Below are 23,696 nucleotides of genomic sequence, written 5' to 3'. Positions count from 1 at the left end.
AGAACTTAAACAGGCATTTATTCTTAGAAAGGGGAAATCTTAGACTCAAAGGGGTTTTCACATACACACATCAATAGGGAGATGCCTTCACCCCACGGGTCCTTGGCTCCCTGCAGTGCAGGTTTGAGCTGTGCTGCAGCCTGGCCTGGCTGACCCTGTTCCCTGTTCCCAACAGCAGCAGAAGCTGAAGTCCCTCCACGTCACCCACCAGCTGAAGGAGACAAGTATGACAGACTCCAGAATGCCACCCACGTGAGCTCCACCTATTCTCTAGGCGTCCAGGGAAACAGGAAGAAGTCCCAACAGGCAAAGCACATTTTCTCAAAAAGCTGGATGGAGGTGTGTGACATTCCTTTGCTTAACAAGCAAAACAAAATCAACTGGTGAACTGCCGCTGCAGCAACAGAGACGGGGAGGGGCCTCGCTGGGAGGGAGTGCGGGCCGTGGGGAGTGCCCCGCCACGGCAGTCCGCCTCAGGCCCTCTGCGCAGAAGTGTGGGAGGCAGTGGGGGCCCAGCCAGTCCAGAGGGGTCCCTGCCCACTTGCCTTGGGATCATCTCTGGTCTTCAGGGCCAGGCCCCAGAGAGGAGTCAGTCCTCAGTCACAGGTGGGGGAATGAGCTGCAGCTGGAAGTTCTCATTCTGGAAGATGCTGTTGAAAGCAGGGCCACTCTGGGAGCCACTGAATGGCCGGTAGCTCTCGCTGCCACGGTTCTGGGACAGTTCTGTGAGGAGAGCCAGCTGCAAAGGAGGGGACACACATCAGCCAGAGCTGTAGGGGCAGAGAATCTGTGGGAGGCTGGATGTGGAACAGAGTGGGGGGAGCCTGAGTCCTCTCGCTGCCTGGAATACAGGAGGGACGGTGCTGTGCTGCGGGAAGGGTGTACAGGCTGGGTTTGGATCTCAGGTCGCATCGCACAAACAAGAAATGTGACGGTGGACAAGTTCACTGCATCTTTTAGGACCTAAATCCCCTCCCTTAGTAAGAGTGGACTGGGTACGTCCTGTAGCACTTCAAACTGTGATACTGTGATGATGATGGAAAGCTGATTCTAACCTTCAGCACTCTGAGTATGCCTCTGCTGCTGGTGCCCGAGGCTGGGGCCTTGCCTGGAGCTGAGGTTTCCCACTGTCGCCCAGCTGCTACTTCAGGGGAAACTCTACCTTCTCTTGAAAAATCCTCCCTCCTCCCAGCTTCCCTATTTCTGCCAAGACACCAGTGAAAACCTCACTGTTAGTGGCTCAGTTCTGAAATACCTACCTGCCAAGGACAGAGAGTGGCAGGAGGAAGGGTTAGTGCTAGCCCATTGGGAAACCTGGCTCTGCTTTCAGAGGAGTCATCCCTTTTACCCCAAAGAGGGCTCTGCAAAAGTAGGGAGCCTGATGGCCTGGCCCTCGAGGTACCCTTGATGGTCAGAGAACAGGTGAATTCCACACCCAAGGCCCTGCCCCTGGAGAGGGCAGCTGTGAGGGGCAAGCCACCACACAGGGTGAAATAGGCAGGAAGTCTGCGGGGACAGCTGATAGCCCCAGGTGACTGATGAGTGCCTTTTAGGTGCTGGGCACTACCCTAGGTCCTTTACATGTACTATTTCTTTAAAAATATTTTTTAAAAAATTTAAGTAGTTGGTATATAATATTAATTATATTAGTCTCAGGTGTACAATACAGGGATTTGACATTTTATATCTTACAGTGGGATCACTCCACTAATTCCAGTAATCATCTGCCACTGTGCACACTTACTGCAATATCACTGACTATATTGCCCTTCACCTTTATCACCCACCCTGCCACCGGCTCCCCTCCGGCAATCATCCCTTTGGTCCGTTTCTATGAGTCTGTTTTTGGTTTTATTTTGTTTGCTATGTTTTTTTAGATTCCACATATAAGTGAAATCATATGGTATTTGTCTTTTGGTCTTATTTCACTTAGCATAATACCCTCTAGGTCCATCCATGTTGTCACAGATGGTAAGATTTCATTTTTTTTTATTGCCTGATATTCCATTGTATATTTTGCTTCATTATTTGTTCATGTGTCGATAGGCACCTAGGTGGCTTGTACATGTTGGCTATTGTAAGTAATGCTGCAGTGAACATAGGTGTGCGTATATCTTTTCAATTAGTGTTTTTATTTTCTTTGGATAAGTACCCAGAAGTGAAATCGTCGGGTCATATGGTGGTTCTATTTTTAGTTTCTTGAGGATCCTGTGTACTGTTTTCCACAGTGGCTGCACCAGTCTGCATTCCCACCAACAGTGCACAGGGTTTCCTTTTCTCCACATCTTCTCCAGCACGTTATGTTGTTGACTCTTTGATGATAGCCAATCTGACAGGCATGAGGTGGTGTCTCACTGTGGTTTTGATATGCATTTCCCTGATAATTAGTGATGGTGAGCATCTTTCCATATGTCTGTTGGCCATCTGTATGTCTTCTTGGGGGAAATGTCTTTTCATGTCCTCTGTTTATTTGAGAAGGATAGGTATGAATTCTTTAAATGTTTGGTAGATTTCACCTGTGAAGCCATCTGGTCCTAGGCTTTTGTTCGTTGGGAGTTTTTGATTCCTGCTTCAATTTCATTGCTAGCACTGGTCCATTCAGATTCTCTGTTTCTTCCTGGTTAACTCTTGGAAGGTTGTATGTTCCTAGAAATTTATTCATTTCTTCTAGATTGTCCAATTTGTTGTCATATAATTGTTCCTAGTATCCTTTAATAGTCCTTTGTATTTCTGTGGTGTCAGTCCTAATTTCTTTTATTTCTGATTTTATATATTTGTGTTTTCTTCTTTTGCTTGATGAGTATTATTAGAAGCTTGTCAATTTTTAAAATTTTTTTTCAAAGAACCAGCTCTTGATTTCATTAATCTTTTCTATTGTTCTTCTATTTTCTATTTCATTTATTTCCTCTTTGATCTTTATTATTTCTTTCCTTCTACTTACTTTGGGTTCTGTTTGTTCCTTTTTTTTTAAAGTTTCTTTAGGTGTAGACTTAAGATTATTTATTTGGGATTTTTTCCTGCTTCTTGAGGTAGGCCTGTAATGCTGTGTACACTTTCCTCTTATAACTGCCTTTGCTGTATGGTTATTGTTTTCATTTTCATTTTTCTCAAGGTAGGTTTTGATTTTGTCTTTCACCCATTGGTTGTTCTGAAGCATGTCACTTCATCTTCACATATTTGTGTTTTCTTCCCCAATTTTTTTCCCCTAGTTGATTTCTAGTTTCATGCTACTGTAGTCAGAAAATCTGCTTGGTATAATTTCAATGTTCTTGAATTTATTGAGGACTGTTTTGTGGCCTAGTATGTGATCTATCCTGGAAAATGTTCCATGTGTACTCGAAAAAAATGTGCAATTTACAGTTTTTGGATAAAATACTATAAATGTCTATCAAGTCAAAGTGGTTCAACATGGCATTTAAAGCCATTGTTTCTTACTGATTTTCTGTCTGGGTGATCTGTCCATCAAGGTAAGTGGGGTATTAAAGTCCCCCACTATGGCAGTATTACTGTTAACTTCTGCCTTTATTATATTTGGGTGTTCTCAGGTTGGGTGCACAGATATTACCTCTTCTTAGACTGATTCCCTTCAAAAGCACTGAAGTCCGTTTTGCCCGATGGAAGTATCGCCCTGCCCAGCTTTCCTTCTGTTTCTGACTGCATGGGACATCCTTTCCATCTCTTCCCTTTCAGTCTGTGGGGCTGGCAATCGAAAGTGAGTCTTTGTTTGCAGCATAAAAATGGGTCTTTTTTCGTTTTGTTTTGACCCATTCAGCCTCTTCTGTATCATTTGGAGCATTTACTTCATTTACACTTAGAGTAACTATTGATAGGTATGTGCTCATTGTCATTATGTTAATTGTTTTTTTGATGGTTTTTGTTGTTCTTCACTGTTCTTCCTTCTTCTCTTGATTCTTTCCTTTTGATTTGGTTTTCTTCAGTGTTTTGATTGGGTTCCTTTCTCCTCATTTTTCTGTGTATTCTTTGTGAAGGTTTGGTTTATGGTTACTGTGAGGTACGTACACATACATCTATAGCTACAGCAGTCTATTTTAAGCCGATAGGCATTTGAGTTCAGTTGTGTTCTAAAAGCACTACGTTATTTTTCTCCTTTGCACTCTGTTTTTGACATCATGTTTTATATCTTTTTGTTTCATGTATCCTTTGGTCATTTATTGGCTATTGTTAATTTTTCTACCATTGTCTTTTAACCTTCATATTAGCTTTTTTTTAAAAAAGATTTTATTTATTTTTTGTTTTTAGATAGAGGGAAAGGGAAGATGAGAGAGGAAGAGAAACATGAATGTGTGGTTGCCTCTCATGCAGCCCCTACTGGGGACCTGGCCTGCAACCCAGGCCTGTGCCCTGACTGGGAATTGAACCAGAGACCTTTTGGTTCACAGGCCAGTGCTCAATCCACTGAGCCACATCAGCCAGGGCCATATTAACTTTTTAAAGTGGTTGATTCACTGTGACTATTGTATTTTTGCCTTACCAGTGAGATATTTTCCCCTGTATTTTCTTATTTTTGGTTATGGCCTTTTCTTTTCTGCATAAAGAAGACCCTTTAACATTTCTTGTAAGGCCAGTTTAGTGGTGGTGAACTCCTGTGGTTTTCACTTGTCTGGAAAACTCCCTCCAATTCTAAATGATAATCCTGCTGGATATAGTATTCCAGGTTGTACATTTCCTTCTTTGAGCACTTTAAATATCCCCTGCCACTCCCTTCTGGCCTGTAGAGCTGCTTCTGAGAAGTCAGCTGATAGCCTTACCGGCTTTGTCTAGTATGAGACGATGTTTCTTTCTTCCTGTCTTTAAGATTGTCTCTCTCTCCTTAATTTTTTAAAATCCTCATCCAAGGATATGCTTATTGGTTTTAGAGAGAGGGCAAAGAAGAGAGCGAAAGTTGCCTCTCTCCTGTACCCGACCGCGGATCAAACCTGCAAACTAGGTATGTCCCCTGACCAGGAATTGAACCTACAACCTTTTGATGTATGGGACAATGCTCCAACCATCTGAGCCACCCTGCCAGGGCTCTCCTTAACTTTTGCCATTTAAATCCAGTATGCCTTGGTGTGTGTCTCTTTGGGTTCACTGTGTTTGAAACCCTGTGTTTGGAAGCCTGTTTTCTTCCCCAGATTAGGAAAGTTTGCAGACATTATTCAAATATTCTTTCCCTTCCTCTCTCCACTCCTTCTGGAATTCCTATATTGCAAATGTTAGGGCACTGATCTTATCCCAGAGATCTCTTACATTATCTTTATTTAAAAAAATATTTTTTTCCACCTTGCTGTTCTTTTTAGGTGATTTCTACTATTCTGCTATTCTTCCAGGTCACCAATCTATTCTTCTGTATTAACTAATCTGCTGTCAATTCCTTCTAATGCACAGGTGGCAAATACAAGGCCCATGGGCCGAATCCGGCCCTCCACCTTGTTTTATCCTGCCCAGCACCTTGTTTCTACCCAGCGGCAGCGCTGAGCTCTTGCTTAACTGTTAGGGAGTAGTTACATTTATACAGCCCTAAAATTGCATTCGGCCCTTTGCAGGCAACTGCAAGGCTGATGTGGTCCCCGGTGAAAATGAGTTTGACACCCCTGTTCTAATGTATTCTTCATGTCAGTCATTGTATGCTTCATTTGCGGTTGGTTCTTTATTGTGTTTTCTATCTTTTTGTTGAAGTGCTCTCTGAATTCCTCTACTGTACTCTCAATTGTGTTGGGCATCCTCACGACAGTTTCTTCAAATTCTTTATCAAATTACTTATTTCTTTTGTCTTAGGATTTTTCTCTGGAGTTTCTTCTTGTTTCTTCATTTGAGCATATTCGTCTTTCCATTCTGTTTGGCTTTCTGTGTGTGTTTGTTCCTATGAGTTGCCCTGAATCACTAACCCTCTCCATCTTGAAAGAGTGATCTGTAGACGGTATTGGAGAGCTTTGGCAGGCTAGTTGTAGTCAGGGCAGGCATGTGCCCTACCTGATGCATGACCTGACCTGGAGTGGGTTTTAGGTGGTGCATATTTCCTTGCCCTTCTAATCTGGGTGGGGCTGCCTGATTTAGACAGGGCTATAAGGTGTGCCTTTCTGTGCCCTGTTGCTTTAATTGTCTATAATCACAGCATGACCTTGCATGCACACCCAGTCACTCTGCACGGGCCAGCCCTGTGTGTGGGCGCCACAATGTTTTGCTAGCTCCACATTTTCTTTGGGTGGGTGGCCCTGTGTGTGTGCAGCAGTGTCCCACTATTGCAGGATTTTGCCCGCTCTACACTCTCTAGGAGAGGCAGTACCATGTGAGCACACAGTAGCACCCCAAAATCTCCACACTTTCTCTGGACAGGGTAGCCCTGCACGTGGGTACCACAATGTTTTGTTAGCTTTGCATCCTCTTCAGGTGGGGAAGCCCCGTGTGCACAGCCCAGTGGGTGCATGAAGCAGCACACTGCTGTGCCTGTGGGGTCAATCTCCAACTGCAAGGGCCTGATGCCCTTCTGTCTGTGCTGGATCCAGCTCAGGAGGGGTGGCTGGGCATGTGCCACAGTGCCCTGCAGGTCGGCCACAGAAGCTGGATGGAGCTCTCACCTGCTATCCAGGTTCGGGGAAACATAAACGAGGGCACTCATTGGTTCCTCCGGTTCTGGGTTGTCCCCTCGGCTCCTGGTTCCCCAGCTTCTCTATGGGGTCCCTCTTTCTTGCTTGTTGTGCAGAAGCTGTTTAATTGGCTCATGGTTGTCTCCCAGGAGGAACTGCTCTAAATGTAGGTGTACATTCAATGTGTTCTTGGGAGGAAGTGGGCTCAGCATCCACCTATGCTGCCATCTTGGACCTGCTTCACATGTCTGTTATTTCTAATCCTCTAAAACAACCCTCCGGGTAAAAAACCTAGAGCCCTGAGAAGTTAAGTAACTTGCCCTGAGATACCCAGAGGTGAGTGCTAGTGTGGGATTCAATTTCAGGTCCACGTGGCCATTTGTGCTCAGCTGAGCTGCCCACAGTTCTGCCTTCCCTAGAGATAATGCCTGTCACCTTCCAGGAACTCTGTCTTCTAGCAGTCCTCTGACCCCCGGCAAGGGGTTCTCTCTTCACCAGGCAATAATGGCAGAGGTTCATGTGTGTCCATTTGTCACTTTTGTTGATAACTTACTACCAGTGGCTGTAGTGATAGGGGAGACACCTTAAGGTCCCTGAGTTCAAAGTGCCAATTTATCAGAAATAATGCAGCCCCAGCTCCTGGCTCGGAGACATGCGTGTGGTCCAATTCACAATTCATAACACTGGCTCTGACTGCCAGTTACTTAGCTGGCTGAGGGCAGACAGGAAGTACACTTGCTTAGGCAGTCCTACCACTGGACTTGACTGCCACTGGAGAGGTTACAGTGAAATGTCCCTCGCTGTGCTTGAGCTCCACCTTATGTGACTTCCTATCTTTTATAACCCTCTCAGCTGCCCATCAGCCTGTGAAGTTCTCCACAAGAACTATTACACACAATACCAAGAATAGAACAGGAGACAGATGTTACATAACTTCTAAGTGCTTTCATATTCAGACACTGTGAGGTAGAAAGATCAACCACAAAAAAATATTTTCTGTTTCCCAGGAAAGAGATATTTTTGTGTACTATGTCTGTAACTTAGTGATCTGGAAATCGGTGAGTCCTGAGTAACGGCTCAGTAGTTTGAAGCCGCAGAACTTCCTTAGAAGGCCCAGGAACCCACCTACTGGGGCGGAGCTTGGATGAGGCTGGGAGGGGAGAGAGGTAATGCCAGTTCAATAACGCTGCTGGACCACTTCAGGGTCCCCTGGAGAAGTCTGGAACAAAAACCTCAGCTCAGACCACCTCTCAAAGAGGGAACACCATTTTCATCTGGGCTTCCTTGCAACTGAGCAGGAGTTTGCCTGAGAATGGGGAGAAGGAAGCCCAGGCATAGACGCAGCACACAGGCAGTCTGTGCAAGCTCAAGATAAGTTCAAGAACAAATTAGGCCCAGCTGGAATGAAGTGTGACTTGAGGATTGGAGGAGGTGATAGAGTATGGACTCCACTTCAGGTGATGGAGAGCCAGGAAGGTATTTTAAGCAAGTGGCTGGGGTGGGTAACATGATATTGGGTTTTGGAATAGTACCTGGGCAGCAGCATGGAGAAGGGACAGTAGGCCTGCAGTGGCCTCTGTGAGTGACAGTTTGTAGGGGAAAGGGAGAAATACACAGGAGATGAAAGAAGATGCCTACAGATCTCCCTAGTGAGTGGATGGAACGGGAGAGAGAAGCCCAGGGTGCTGCCAGGTTTCTGCTCTTGGTAGGTGGATGAGAGAAGGCACCACCCAGAGAAAGGCGGTGGGGCAAGGAAGAAGCGATCGAGAACGTTAATGACTGCGTGTCTCAAGTGCTTGTGCGACACCAGATGGACGTTATGGCATGACTGCTGGTGGCACTCCAAATCTGTGCTCTTCTTCTACAGTTGTGGGAGGCCAGTAGTTTTAGCCAGTGGCCTTCTCGAATAAAGACCAATTTTCCCAGCCTGCACTGCAGTTAGGTGTGGCCAGGTGTCTTAAGTTCTGGACAATGGGGTAAGTGGTGTATACTTGTAGGGACTGCCCTTAAAAAAAGGGCTTCTGCTCTTCCTCCTTTTTACCCATCTTGCTAGCTGGAATGGAGATATCATGGATGGTGGAGCCACAAGACAGAAGAAATCTGGAGAGAGGTTTACAGAAGGTGTCCCGGGCTGTCTGCATTAAACTTCTATCTTGGTTAAGCCACTGTAACTTAGCAAGTTCAACCAATGCAGATGTCCTGCAGGGCCTGAGGTTTTGGACAGATTTGGCAGTTATCAATAAAAAGAAAGGCCTCCCGGATGAAGGCTTAGGAAACGCAGATGCCCTTCTGTGTCCTCACAGCTCAAGGTAAGTAAGGGGCAGACATCTTTCTACTTCCTTTGCATCTTTTGCCAAATTCTGATTGCTCCCTGGGGCCAGGGCTCCACATGGCCATAAAAGGGTACTTTTAAGAGGCCTTAAGGACACTACATTTCCAAAATAGCAATTATAAATAAAGAAATAAAAATTTAACCACACAAACATTACCCTGGAACTTCCTCGGTAGAGATGACAAAGCTGATCAAATGCTTGGATTTGCTGTGGATCCAGAACAGGTTCTGAGGTGGCCTGAGAAGTAAAAACATTAAGGTAAAGTAAAAACATTAAAGTAAAAACATCCAAGACAGCCTCTGAACTTGGCCAATGGTGACATAGGACGTGCCGCTTTCTCCATTTCTCTGAAGAAAATCCATGCTCCCAGCAATTAGTGAAAGATATTTTACTGAGCATTAATTAGAAATGGATAGGTCCCTCTAAGGTCCCTTGGTGCCAACCCCCAGGCTTACCTCTCTGTGGACCCTTTCCCCAGTGTGGTCTCTAGTTTCCTATTCTGACCAGATTCCTTTAGGACTTCTTGATCCCTCTTTGCTCTTACTCTGCAGAGAAGTTTTGCTCCATCCAGCCCTGCCTTCCTGTATCCATCACTGAGTACACCCAGCAAAGACGGGCCTTCTTTGTTATAGTAGAGTGGGATCATTTTATAGGAAAAATCATGTCATTTCCCTATCTCAATATAAACCTGGTAGCCACCTATGGGGTTGCAAGCTTGGACTACTGCCTTTTAGAAGAGGTGAACTCTAACATTTCTATAGCAGGGTTGTGGTGGAACATGCCAATACTGTGGTTCTACTCTTGGTGAATCTGATCCAACTCATACCTACAGAGAAGATAGGGGATCCTGTGGGATGCAGCTATACGCTTTGGAGTCAGAAGTAAATTGGAATACCAGTTCTGACACTATCCTGCTGTATGACCTCAGGCAAGTCCCTTCTCTAAGCCTCAATGCCATTGCCTATAAGTGAGAGAGGTTACTGCTTCCTTTAGGAGGTTACTGAAAATTAAATTACATGAGATACATATTTAAAATGTCTTTAACTTACCTGGTACCTCACAAGGGCTCAGTATATGCTAGCTTATTCTTACATTTAGAGATTCCCTTAGTTAAATGTTGATTTCAGAAGTGTTTTTACATCTATGTATATGACTAGTAAAAAGATCTTTCTTTACTCTGTATTGACTATGAATGCTTCTGGCACGAAAAGAAAGTATTACTAAAGACCTAGCATGTCTGAGGGAGGAGGGTTTCAGTGAGAAAGGGTCTTGGTGCTGCATGAGCGCCACTCTATGAGAAAGTGCTGTCCTGTCTATATTTTTTCCCCAAGAAGCATCTGAACTTACAAAAAAGATTTATATAAGAAGTTATGTCCCAGGCAAGAAAAAGCTGAAAGAGTTCATCACCACTAAACCATTATATAAGAATTGTTAAAGAGAGATTCTTTAAGAAGAAAAGATCAATAATATAAATAGAAAATATAAGAAATTTTTCACTGACAAATGCAAACACTTAGTAAAAGCAGTGTCATCTAACTCTAAAGCTACTACAGAGGTTAAAAGGCACGCGTAATTACAAAAATAAGACATACACATAAACACAAAGTAAGTATAAAAGAATGACAAGAACATAACTGTGAAGGAGGTGAGTAAAAATTGTAGTGATTTTAAAATGTGTTCGAACTTAAGTGACCACCAACTTCAAACAGAGTGTATAAACATAGCGTGGTACACATGAAGCACATGGTAGCAGAAGCCAAAAACTGATGAGAGATAAACAAGAAATAAAGAGAACAGAATCAAACATGACGGTGTAAAAAGTTATGAACATACAAGAGAATAAGGAACAGAAAAGAGCTACAAAAGCAATCAGAAATTAATAAAATGGCAATAACTACATACCTTTCAATAATTACTTTAATTGTAAATGGACTAAATGTTTATTTCAAAAGACATAGGGCAGCTGAATGGATTCAAAAAACAAGACCATATGCTAACTACAAGAGACCTACTTCAAGTTGAAAGACATACAAACAAAGTAAAGGAGTGAAAAAAGATATTTCAGCTGGGGTAGCAATACTTACATAAGACAATACAGACTGTAGCAAGAGACAAAGGGCATTTCATAAAGATAAAGGGATCAATCCAACAATAGTATATGCATAACTTGTAATCATCTATGCGTCATCAACGTAGGAACACCTAGATATATATTAATGGACATAAAGGGGGAGATCAACAATACAGTAACAGGAGGGGACTTTAACTCCCCATTAACATCAATGGATACATCATCCAGATGGAAAATAAAGGAAATAGTGGCCCTAAATGACACATTAGACCAGATGGATTTAATTGATAATTTTAGAACATTTCACCCCAAAGCAGCAGAAAATACATTCTTTTCAAGTGCACATGGAATATTGTCCAGGATATAGGAAAACGTTAGGCCACAAGACAAGTCTCAATAAATGTAAGAAGATTGCAATTGTATCAAACAACTTTTCTGAATACAATGGTATGAACTAGAAATCAATTACAAGAAGAGGACTAAAAAATACAGAAACACATGGAGATTAAATAACATGTTACTAAGAAATGAATGGGTTATCAATGAGATCAAGGAAGAAATCAAAAGATACCTTGATACAAAAAAATATATATATAATGACCCTAAATGTATGGGACATGGCCAAAGCAGCTCTAAGACGGAGATTCATAGCAATACCGACCTACTTCAAAGAACAAGAAAAAGTTCAAATAAACTACTCAACCTTATATCTAAAGGAACTAGAAAAAGAAAAACAAAGCCCAAAGTGAGTAAAAGGAAGGAAATAATAAAGATCACAGCAGAAATAAACAAAATAGAATCTAAAGAAAACATCAATTAAGCCAATAGCTGGTTCACTGAACAGATAAATAAAATTGATAAACCTTTAGTCAGAATTATCAGGAAAAAAAGAGGTGACCCAAGTAACATAAGAAATGAGAGAAGAGCAATAAAAACCAACACCACAAAAATACAAAGGATTATAGGAAAATATTATGAACAACTTTATGCCAAGAAATTGGACAACCTGGAAGAAATGGATAAATTCCTAGGAACATACAATCTTCTGAGACTAAACCAGGAAGAAACAGACAATCTGAACAGACTGATAACTGCTAATGAAATTGAATCAGTAATAATAAAAAAAAAAACTCCCAACAAACAAATATCCTGGACCAGATGGCTTCACAAGCAAATTTTACCAAACTTTCAAAGAAGAATTAACACCTATCCTTATCAAACTTTTCCAAAAAACTGAAGAGGAGGGAAGGCTCCCAAACTCATTTTCTAAGGCCAGCATTACTGTATTATCAAAACCAGATAAAGAAACTACAAAGAAAGAAAATACAGGCCAATATCCATGACGAATACAGATGCAAAATTCTTCAACATAATATTAGCAAACTGAATTCAGCAATAGATTAAAAAGATCATTTAACCTGATGAAGAGGGATTTACTCTTGGTACTCAAGGTTGGTTCAATATTAGCAAAACGTGTTAACGTGATATTCCACATAAATGAAATGAAGGATACAAATCATGTATCAATGGATGCAAAGAAAGCATTTGACAAAATCCAATACCCGTTTATAATAAAAACTCAGCAGTGGGGATGGAGGAAACATACCTCAACATAATAAAGGTAGTATGTGACAAACTCACAGCTAACATCATATTCAATGGTGAAAAACTGAAAGCTTTTTTCTTTAAGATCAGGAACAACACAAGGATGTCAACTTTTACCACTTACTCAATATAGTATTGGAAGTCATAGCCACAGCAATGATACAAGAAAAAGAAATAAAACATGCCTAACTGGTTTTGTTTCTTTTTAAATAAATAAATAAATGACTGGTGTGGCTCAGTTGGCTGGGCATCATCCTGCAAACTGAAGGGTCACTGGTTCAATTCTTGGTCAGGGCGTGTGACTCCGTTACAGGCTGGGTTCCTGGTTGGGTGCGTGTGAGAGGCAACCAATTGATGTTTCTCTTGCACATCAATGTTTCTCTCCCTCTCTTTCTCTCTCCTTTCCCCTCTCTCTAACAGTAAATAAATGAAGTCTTTAAAAAAAATAAAATAAAATGCATCCAAGTTTGAAAGGCAGAAGTAGAACTGTCATTATTTGCAGATGACATGATATCGTGTATAAAGAACCCTAAAGATTCCCCCCAAAACTATCAGAATAAATGAATTCAGTAAAGTAGGATACAAAATTAATATTTAGAAACCAAGTGCATTTTTATACACCAATAATGAACTATCAGAAAGAGTAAAGAAACATTTCCATTTACAATTGCATCAAAAAGAATAAAATATCTGGGAATAAATTTAACTAAGGTGGTAAAAGACCTGTACTTGGATAACTATAAGACACTGAAGAAAGAAAATGAAGACCATACAAATAAATTGGAAGGATATACTGTGCCCATGGATTGGAAGGATAATATTTTTTTAAATGATTATACTGTCTACCATGAACAATCTACAGATCCAATACAATTCTTATCAAAATACTAATGACATTCTCAGAACTAGAACAAATAATCCTAAAATGTACATGAAGCCAGAAAAGACCATGAATTGTTAAAGCAATCTTAGAAAGAAGAACAATGTTGGAGGTACCATGCTATCTGACATCAAACTATACTATAAGGCTATAGTAATCAAAACAGCATGGTGCTGTCATAAAAGACAGACACACACATCAGTGGAACAGAACAGAGAGCCCAACTAATCTATGATAAAGGAGGCAAAATTATACAATGGGCTAAAGACAGTCTCTTCAATAAATGATGTTGGGAAAACTGTACAGATACAAAATAAATGGCACTAGACCACTTGCTTACAACATATACAAAAATAAACTCAAAATGGATTAAAGACTTAAATGTAAAACTTGAAATCATAAAACTCCTAGAATAAAACATAGGCAATAAATTCTTTGACACTGCTCTTAGCAATTTATTTTTGGATATTTCTTTCCAGAAAAGGGAAACAAAAGAAAAAATGGGGTTACATTAAACTAAAAAGTTTTTCCACAGTGAAGGAAACTATCAGCAAAACAAAGAAACAACTTAATGAACGGGAGAAGATATTCACCAATGACACACCTTTAAGTGGTTAATATTCAAAATCTATAGGGAACTCGTACAACTTAACATCAAAAAACCAAACAATCCAATTAGAAAATGGGCAGAGGACCTGAATAAACAGTTCTTCAGAGAGGACATACAGATGGCCAATAGACATGAAAAGATGCTCAACATCACTAATCATCTGTGACATGCGAATTAAAACCACAATGAGTTATCGCCTCACACCTGCCAGAATGGCTATCATCAACAAATTAATATACAACTGTTGGTGAGAATGTGAAGAAAAGGGAACCCCTGTGCACTGTTAGTGGGATTGTAAACTGGTGCCACCATGGAATACAGTTGAAAGGTTCCTCAAAAAATTAAAAATAGAACCACCACATGGATCAGCAATTCCACTTTGGGGTATCTAACACTAATTCAGAAAGATACATGCACCCCTCTGTTCACTGCAGCATTAATTACAATAGCCAAGACATGGAAACAACCTAGGCGTCCGTCAGTGGGTCAACGGATAGACGACATGGTACCTATATACAATGCAATATCACTCAGTCAAAAAGGATGAAATCTTACCATCTGTGACAACATGGTTGGACCTAGAGGGTACTATGCTAAATAAGTTAAAGACAAAAAATATATGACTTCACTTATATGTGGAACCTGAAAAACAAAATAAACTAATAAACAAACAGAAACTCCTAGACACAGAACACAAATGGATGGTCACCAAACGGAAGGAGGTCGAGGGTGAGGGGTGGGGGAAAAGGGTGAAGGGATTGAGTTCAGGTGGCGGTTACAGACAGTCACGGGGATGTGGCGTACAGCACAGGGAATACAGTCAGTGACACTGGAGTAACTATGTGTGGTACCAGGTGGGTACTAGACTTATCAGGAGGATCACTTCATAAATTATCTAAAAGTCTAACCACTTTGCTATACACTTGAGACTAATATAAAATAATGCTGAATATCAACTATAATTTAAACAAAAACCCACTATTGTAGGAGAGTTTCCCCACATGTAGTAAAACTAAAAAGTGATAAGGATGATATATGGAAAAAAAAGAGGTTATGTAAATTTAATATGTTTTCTGGGAAGGACTTTGCTGCTTCTCCTCAAATTTTTCACTACCTTCAGGGGAACAAACCTACAAAGAGCTAAGGGATGGAAAGCAGTCAGTAGTGCCAGCCTAATGTGAAACGATCTCACAGCCCCACCTCCTGCTTGTTAGGTCCAGAAAGCAGCTGTCAGTGAGGAGGCTGACATCTCATGAGCTTCCGGAGCCCCACAGTGGTGCCCCAAAGACAATGTCAAGGCTCTGGAGACCAGCTCAGGGTGTAGTTGCCTTAGTTCTTTTTGGTGCTCTCAGTGATGTGGGGATGGCTGAATGTGGGGATGGCTCAGTGGAAGTCCCGAGAAGGGCAGTGTGACCCAAAATAAGAGCCAGAAAGAGAAAAGGATGGGACCCTTAGGGCTCTGCTTTTCATCCTGTTGGATGCCCATCTCTAGGTCTGCCAAGTCCATGGAGAATCGTTCTCTAATCTGAAAATGTTTAAAGTTGCATTGACACTTAAAAATATTACTTTTCTCAGTACAATTTTGTAGGAAACCTGATCATATTCTTGGAGAGAAAGTGTGGGGAGTATCACATTTCTGAGAGATACTTAGTAAAACACTCAGGAGAGATTAAAGCTAAAGATGATCAGAAGGTTTGAGAAATACTATGAACCTAACACAAAGAATGCAAAAAGAGAAAGAAATATATGTTCGAGAGCCTTATCAATGGAAAACACGGTGTTGCCCTCTGGTTTTCCTAATCCCTTTAGTACTCCTGGCACCAACTAGGGAGCGGGGCGGGGGTGGGGTTAAGGAAAAGGATGATACATGACTTTCACTGGCCATTCAAATGTCAGCTGTGGGGCCACCACCTGCCCCCTCAGCCCATTTTCCAGGGGACCAGCCATCCTGACCTCAACTTTTCTTAGCCCTGGTTGCTCTGTGATTAGGTTTACAAGGAAGCCCAAATGGAAATAAGTCAGGAATACACCAAGTAAGGCCCTGGGGAGGTGGGGTGGGCAAGGCAGGTTAATTATAAAGGTTGGAAAGGCCAAGTTAGCAAATGATAAAGCAGCAGGAGCAAGAAATGGTGTCCTAATGGAGGTACTTTTATAAAACAGCCCTTTGCCTTGGAGGGATATTGTAAGAAAACATTTCATGCAATGAACTATTGTACTTACAAAAAACGTTAGATGGTACAGGCCACGTGTGACAACCCACTAAAAAATTCCCATCAGACCCTGCACCGAGAAAAGCTGCACTGGACACTACAGACCAGTGGTTTTCAAGTGGTGTGCCATGAGAACTTTTAAAACATGCAATACCTGACTATTCAGTCAGAGGCACTGACCTCATTTCCTTTACACCATCAAAGAAAAAACTGCTAACAGGCAACATAATAGCTGTCTGGCAGAATGAATCAAAATTATACCTTTTTTGGCCCTGGCTGGCGTAGCTCAGTGGATTGAGCGTGGGCTGCGAACCAAGGGGTCACCAGTTTGATTCCCAGTCAGGGCACATGCCTGGGTTGCAGGCCAGGTCCCTGGTACAGGGCACGTGAGAAGCAACCACACATTGATAATCCTCTCCTTCTCTTTGCCTCTCTCTAAAAATGAATAAATAAAATCTTAAAAAAAAATTATACCTTTTTTGTCAGATTGGCAAAAATTTATTTTTTGGTGTGCTGCAGAATTTTAGTAATTAGTTTATGCGAGATGGAAAAGGTTGAAAATCCCTGCTGTAGACTTGTTACTAATTATGTTGTCTTTTTTGCTTTTGTCACTAGGGAACTCAGGTCTAAATGACCGACTACCTTGAACTGGCAACTGCTCGGGACTTGGTGGCAAACATTTGTGTGCGCTATTATAACCTGGTTCTATGTTATTTTCCATAGACACAGTGCTTTAAAAAAATCTAGATTTCCTCATTTATTTTATCATATGGATATATTTTCGAAGTCAACTCAAATCATTGGGGAAAGAGAAGGTCGTGTTAGTTCATAAATAGAAAATGCTACTGTTAAAAATAGAATCATGCTTTCATCCCCCAGGGAATGCAGACGGCACGGGTGAGAGGCTCCAGCCCCTGGGAGTTTGCTCACTGAGGCAGGAAGTGCAGGAGCCTCAGTGATGGTCCAACCCACGTTTTCTGATGCAGCGCTTCTCAAACTTTAATGTGTGTAAGAATCACAGAGAGGTCTTGTTAAAACGCAGGTTCTGGTTAGCAGGTCTGGAGCAGGGTCTGAGATTCCGCGTGTCTAACGCGGTGCTGATCTCTACTGACAGAGCAGCTGGAGGTGGGGGCTGGGGTCTTCCTTGTCCTTACGAGTCTTCATGGTAACAGGACGCTCTCAGATTATGGGTATTTTGTCTCCTCCTGACTCAACTGTACCAAAGGAGCCACCAATTAGCACTTCTTTTTTCTAAGTTACCCCGATCAGGTATGTTGCTTTCAACACCCATGGAGTTCACATGCATGTTGGCAGGTGTAAGAAAATTGAATAAGAATGTTCCTGCTACATGGTTCTTTCAAAATGCCACTGAATTGTAAGCCCTACACATACTTTACTAAATAAGTAAACAGGATTATATAAATTGAGGAAGAGAAGGCTGGGAGACTTGGCCAATGTGAATAAAAATTTTGCAACCAACTAAGCATCGTAAGTGGGGCCTCTACCTTTTAAACTCTAGTCCTGGGAGAAAAGCTGGAGTAGTGAAACCAACTGGTAAGGGCACATGTACACACACACATTTTCAAACATGACACACCCAGGTGGGTGTGCAGGGGTGGCTTACCATGATCTTATTCTGCCTCTAGGTCCTTAAACTCCTTGGAGATACCACCAGAAGGGGTTTCCAACAATGACATCCTTCAGAAATTGAAAAATGTGGTGGTTCTGTGTGTGACATAACCAGAGGTGGCATGTCCTTTCTTATAACAAGCCATCAACATGGGCAGCCAGACACTGAGCCGGAGCCAATGCTGGGCTGCCCTGGGTGCTTCTGGGAGCAGTCGCTGTAGGACAGGGGCCCTACTCCCGGCCGGGCCATACAGTCTCTGTGGTAAAGTGGTTGAAGACAAGTCGCCTGAGGTGAAATGGGAGAGCTATTTGTAGACATCGCAAGGACCTAGTAGATGCTAACCTGTCTTAAAGTCCTTGGAATAAGGTTTTTTTTTTAAGGAAGCATACAGGGTACGACTAATAAATTACCAGGCAAGCATTTCTGTATTCTCCATGGTTCTATGGGCTTGAAAAGTGGGGTGGGCATGAGGAGAGGGCCAGGGCCCTGGGAAGGCAGCTGGTGCACCAAGGCCCGTTTAGCTGGTTCATGCCCTGTGCAGGCGCGTGGCCTGTCACCTCCAGGCATCGTGAGCTGGGCTCCAGTTCTATGGTTCAATGAGTATTTCTGGAGTCCCTTCTACATTAGGCCTGGGGTACAAAGGTGAATAATTCAAGAGGAGTTTAGTGTCTCACAGATTCTGGGACATTCAAAGTCCACAAAAAGACTGCAACTTCTTCAATGATGATGAGAGAATCTCTAGAGGTCACTGAGGTATAACCCTGTGCTGCATGTTTGCCAAGGCGGGCCTTGTTTCAAATGTGCTCTCACATTCACTCCAAAACCCACCAAAATGCCCTTGAAATGACAGCATTTGGGGTCCAGACTAGACTCTCGCATGTGATGAGACCTGGAAGTCTCAGCTCTGGCCCGTCTCCAGAGCGCTGTCCCTGAGAGCCCGGGTCCTGTCGGTATATCAGCTTCTGCCCCACCCATGCGTGATGGTGTTGCCGCACTCGCCCTAGTGCAGTGATCTGTTCGTCTTCTCCCCGTCAGACTGTGCACAGCTTTCCACTCCCACTGCTCTACCCGCTGCGGCAGGTATTCAACAGCACTGGCCGAGGAACCCCACAGCCCGGTTGATTTGGAACTGTCCACTTCAGTGCAAGGGCAAGCAGCCACTCGCTCTCCTGGTCCAGTGTGAAACTGCCGACATTCATCTTCCTACTTTCAAGAACCTGGATTACATAAAGATTCTTTGTGATTTATGGCGTGTTTGTCCTCTATCTCAGTGAAAATATCTATTGTATTTTATTCAATTCACTGTTGGGGGAAGTATTACCTTTTAAATATTAGAAAACCAAAGGGTTGGTATAAGTACCAGCCCTTTTAAAAAGGTAGGGGAACTTACCACAAGAGCAGGACTTGTTCAAAGCCTTTCTGCGGTTGCCCGACACTTCCTAGTGCAGAGCCCTACGCCGGTGCAACCAGGGCTGCTGGGGGGCAGGGCCCACTTCCCAGGGGCCGGAACACTGAAGCGGTTGGTGGGTGAGAGCCTCTGTTCTTGGTATAGGGGTCCCCAACCTCAGGGCCGTGGGCTGGTACTGGTCTGGGCCTGTTATGAACTGGGCCACACAGCAGGAGGTGAGCTTGAATCACCTCGAAACCAAACCCCACAGTCCATGGAAAAACTGTCTTCCACAAAACCGCTCCCTGGTGCTAAAAAGGTTGGGGATTGCTGTTCTCGTGTGCGTCTGCCCAAGCCCAAACCCTGGTGTTGCCCATCACCCGAGCTACACTAGGTAGATAATCTACTCTCTCTCAGCTCAGAGTACTCTCAGGTTGGTTTGTTTGTCTCTGTAATAGAGCCCAGCATGCTGTAAGGTCTCACTAAGTGTTGCTAACTGGAAGGCATAGGAGGTCCTGCAGGCACTGCACACTGAGCCAGTCTGCGTGGGATCCTGGCCACATGTACCGCACCCTAATGTGGCCCCCAAAGTGGAAAACAAGGAGACATCACAGCAAGCGCTGACAAAATCAGCAAACCTGGCAATGAAAGGGGTGGGTGGATGCTGCAGAAGAGAGAGAATGGGAGAGAGAGCGGAAAGCTTCATGAAAAGGACAGCAGGACAGGACCCTTGTCGGTCCCGCTCACAGGCACCCAGCACTGGGCACATGGAGCGACTGTGAAATAATTACCTGCTGCTCAAATGGATGAAGGGATGGGAAGGGCAAGCAAGCTGATTCTTTACTTCCTACATGTTCCCTGGACTGTTCATAAGCCCTCTGCAATGCAGTAAGAGCGCAGGGCATGGCTTCTGACAGGTTCCACAGGGATCTGCGCCAACCAGCTGAGTGGTTCTGGCTAAGTTATTCAGCTTCTCTCAGCCTCGGTTTCTTTATCTGTAAAGCCTACTTTGCAGAATTGTTGTGAGGATTAGAGATAATGTATGGGCCTGGCGCCTGTTTGATGTTTAATAAATGGCAGCGATTACTGGATTACTGTGACTGTGTTTTATCTGCACTCCTGGGAGAAGTGCCTGGAAGAAAGAACAATGGGCTGAGAAGCAGGAAGCCTGGCTCTGGTTCTGCCAGCTCTGTGTACAACCTGAGCATTCACTTTACTCTTCAGTCTGTGTTCGGATTTATCCAAGGGCAATGCCGCCTTGGACCACACTCTACCATCCAGGGAAGATGTGGCCACCATGAGGTCATAGGCATTTTTTTAGTGCATGGACGTTTCAGGTACGATGAGATTGCACTGAAGCTGATAATGGCTTTTATTGCATAATCAGAAGCAGGCAGACTAGGGCAAGCAAGTAGAGGGACTGTCACGAAGACCTGTGATAGCCTTGAAGAGAAATAATAGATTCAGCCCAAGATGCTGTAGGGAAAAATCGATTTGCCAAATCAGTGTCATGCATAAAACGAAAGCGGGAACAACAACATTTGAGCATGGTCTCAGTCTGGACATCTGCGAACACAAAGCACCCTTCCCGGGGCTCCCAGCCCATCTACCCCACCAGCACAGGACTGATTAGGAGTGATTTTCCAGTGGGAAAAGGAAGAAAAACACATTTAAAACTATCTGCTAGCGTAAATTTATCTCTCCCCATATAATGAAATCCAGTGATAAGAGCTGAAAATTAAACTGTAGCTGCACATCATGAGGAAGAAACAGTGGCAGCGCTTAAATGACCTTGTGACGCTCAGCATTAAAGGAAATCCGGTGGAAAATTAGTCTAGGAGAGCCCCAGGGAGAAGAACGCTGGGCTAACAGCACACCAGCACATTTCAAAGCTCAGTGACTCACAGACGTGGTGGAAGTGAGAGCTGTAATTACATCCACTGCAAGGGAGAAAACAAACCAGGGCTTTCAGGACCCACAGGCCTCTTAACCAGCGCATCAAGCTTTGATATAGGAAAACTACCATGATCCACTGCCACCCTCAAGGCTGGGTTCCTAGGAATAGGAATAATACCACTCCCAGGGGCTACTGGAAGGGGGGCCTGCTTAGGGCCAGCTAGTAGTGTGCAGGTCCTTGACTTTGTGCAGGAAAGATTCACAACACAAGCGCAGGTGATTTTTAGAGGACATTTATGGCTTACTAAGAAGTCAGAGAAAAGGGGCTTTGGGGACAGGGTTGGGGGGTTAGCCTGGGACAAGCCGCTGCCTGCTGCCCATTGTTCCTTGGTTGCAAGACTCGTGGGGTCCCTTAGGGTTTTAGGAGATGCACCCCTGTGGGGGAAGAAGAGGGGCAGGGAAAGGCACAAACACGCTCCTGGGAGGGACAGCGCAAAGGAGGGCCTTCATTTTCAGGGTTTTAAAGGCTGGGAGTTTAAGGGAGGACTTGCAGAGCATCTCATAGAATATCTGCTTTATGCTGATGTCCCAAAATGAGACATCAGCATAAAGTTTCAATTCATTAGCATTTAATTCCCTTAACTTCACCTGTTCTTCGGTGTGGTTGGCAAATGGCACTAATTGGGTTTCTGCTCTCTATCTCCCTGAGTAGGGTGATTTAAGCTATTTACCCTCTGGTTGGGGAGAAGTGCAAACCATTTACTCTTTTTTTAAAAAGTGTATTTTATTGATTATGATCTTACAGTTGCCCCAAATTTTCTCCCTTTGCCCCCCTCTGCCCAATACCCCCCTTCCCTCCAGCATCCTACACCCTTTAGTTCATGTCCATGGGCTGTGCATATAAATTCTTTGGCTTCTTCATTTCCTATACTATTCATAACATCCCCATTTTGTACCTACTAATTATGCTTTTTAATCCCTGTATCTTTTCTCCAATTCTCCTCCTTCCCGCTCCCAGCTAATAACCCTCCAAATGACCTCCATACCTATGATTCTGTTCCTGTTCTGTTTATTTGCATAACTTGTTTTTTTATTTTTTCAGTGGGGGGGGGTCAGCTGTTAATAGCTGTGAATATGTTGCCTTTTTAATGTTCATAGTTTTGATCTTTTTTCCTAAATAAGTCCCTTTAACATTTCATGTAACAATGGCCTGGTGATGATGAACTCCTTTAGCTTTACCCTGTCTGGGAAGCACTTTACCTACCCTTAGAGTCTAACTGATAGCTTTGCTGGACAGAGTAATCTAGATTGTAGGTCCTTGCTTTCCATCACTTTGAATACTTCTTGCCAGTCCCTTCTTGTCTCCAAGATTTCTTTCGAGAAATCAGCTGATAGTCTTATGGGCACTCCTTTGTAGGTTTTTTTTTGCTTTTTTGTTGCTGCTTTTAAGACAATCTCTTTATCTTTAACCTTTGGCATTTTAATTATGATGTGTCTTGGTGTGGTCCTCTTGGGGTCCATCTGGTTTCAGGACTCTCTGTGCTTCCTGGACTTGTATGTCTATTTCCTTTACCAAATTAGGGAAGTTTTCTTTCATTATTTTTTCAAATAAGTTTTGTTCTTCCTCTTCGTCTTCTGGCATCCCTATGATTTGGATGTGGCACATTTGATGATGTCCCAGAGTCTTCTTATACTATCCTTGTTTTTTTTCTAATTCTTGTTTTGTTTTTCTGCTTTGGTTGAATGTTTATTTTTTCCTTATGTTCCAAATTGTTGATTTGAATCCCAGCTTCCATACCTTCACTGTTGGTTCCCTGGAGATTTTTCTTTATTTCACTTACTGTAGCCTTCATTTCTTCTTGTATGCTGTTGCCATACTCGATGAGTTCTCTGAGCATCCTGATCACCAGTGTTTTGAACTCTGCATCTGACAGGTTGACCATCTCTGTTTTGTTTAGTTCTTTTTCTGGGGTTTTATTCTGTTCTTTCATTTGGGCCATATTTCTTTGTTTTCTCAATTTGGCAGCTTCTCTGTGTTTGTTTCTATGTATTACATAGAGTTGCTTTGACTTCCTGTAAAAGGCACCTGTAAATTGTGTGGGGCAGAGCCTTAGGTAATCACATGGTGGGGCAACCCACTTTACCGCTTTGTGGCTCTGTGTGTGGTGAGGGGTGGAGAGGGGGACAGTGTGGCTGCCTGGATTCTGGGGGTTTTCCCAGTACTCACCCCATTTCCAATCACTTCACCCGCTCCCCGTATGTGACTGGTGTCCTTCCAGCTGTTGCCCTGGTGTTGAATCCCAGAGTGGGTGGGTTTGTGTACGTTTGAAGACTATGTGGGCCCTGTAAGCGAAGTTTCCTGAAAATCCAGCAATTTCTTCCACTGCACCAACCCCCACTGGTTTTTACAGCCAGAAGTTATGGGGATTTATCTTCCTGGCACTGGAACCCTGGGCTGTGCTGTCTGGCCTGAGCTGGGATCACTTG

General features: G+C 43.2%; 1 protein-coding gene across 2 annotated transcripts in view; it reads right to left on the bottom strand.

Moving 5' to 3' along the window:
- VPS8 (VPS8 subunit of CORVET complex) overlaps positions 1 to 23,696 on the bottom strand; it is a 259,421-nt gene that overhangs the window by 9,203 nt on the left and 226,522 nt on the right. The window contains exons 47-48 of one of the 2 annotated variants that reach the window (XM_071220589.1): positions 9,077 to 9,157; positions 546 to 739 (exon numbers count right to left, since the gene is read on the bottom strand). In XM_071220589.1, the coding sequence (XP_071076690.1) occupies positions 590 to 739; positions 9,077 to 9,157 (231 nt within the window). In that variant the 3' untranslated portion in view covers positions 546 to 589. Of the gene's footprint in view, position 1; positions 740 to 9,076; positions 9,158 to 23,696 lie in introns of those variants that run through there. The other variant, XM_024564321.3, reaches the window with a different exon arrangement.

The sequence above is a fragment of the Desmodus rotundus genome, chromosome 2, assembly GCF_022682495.2.
Source record: "Desmodus rotundus isolate HL8 chromosome 2, HLdesRot8A.1, whole genome shotgun sequence".
NCBI classification, from domain to species: Eukaryota; Metazoa; Chordata; class Mammalia; order Chiroptera; family Phyllostomidae; genus Desmodus; species Desmodus rotundus.
The sequence above is the reverse complement of the archived record's forward strand: the minus strand, read 5'-3'. Positions and strand labels throughout refer to the sequence as shown.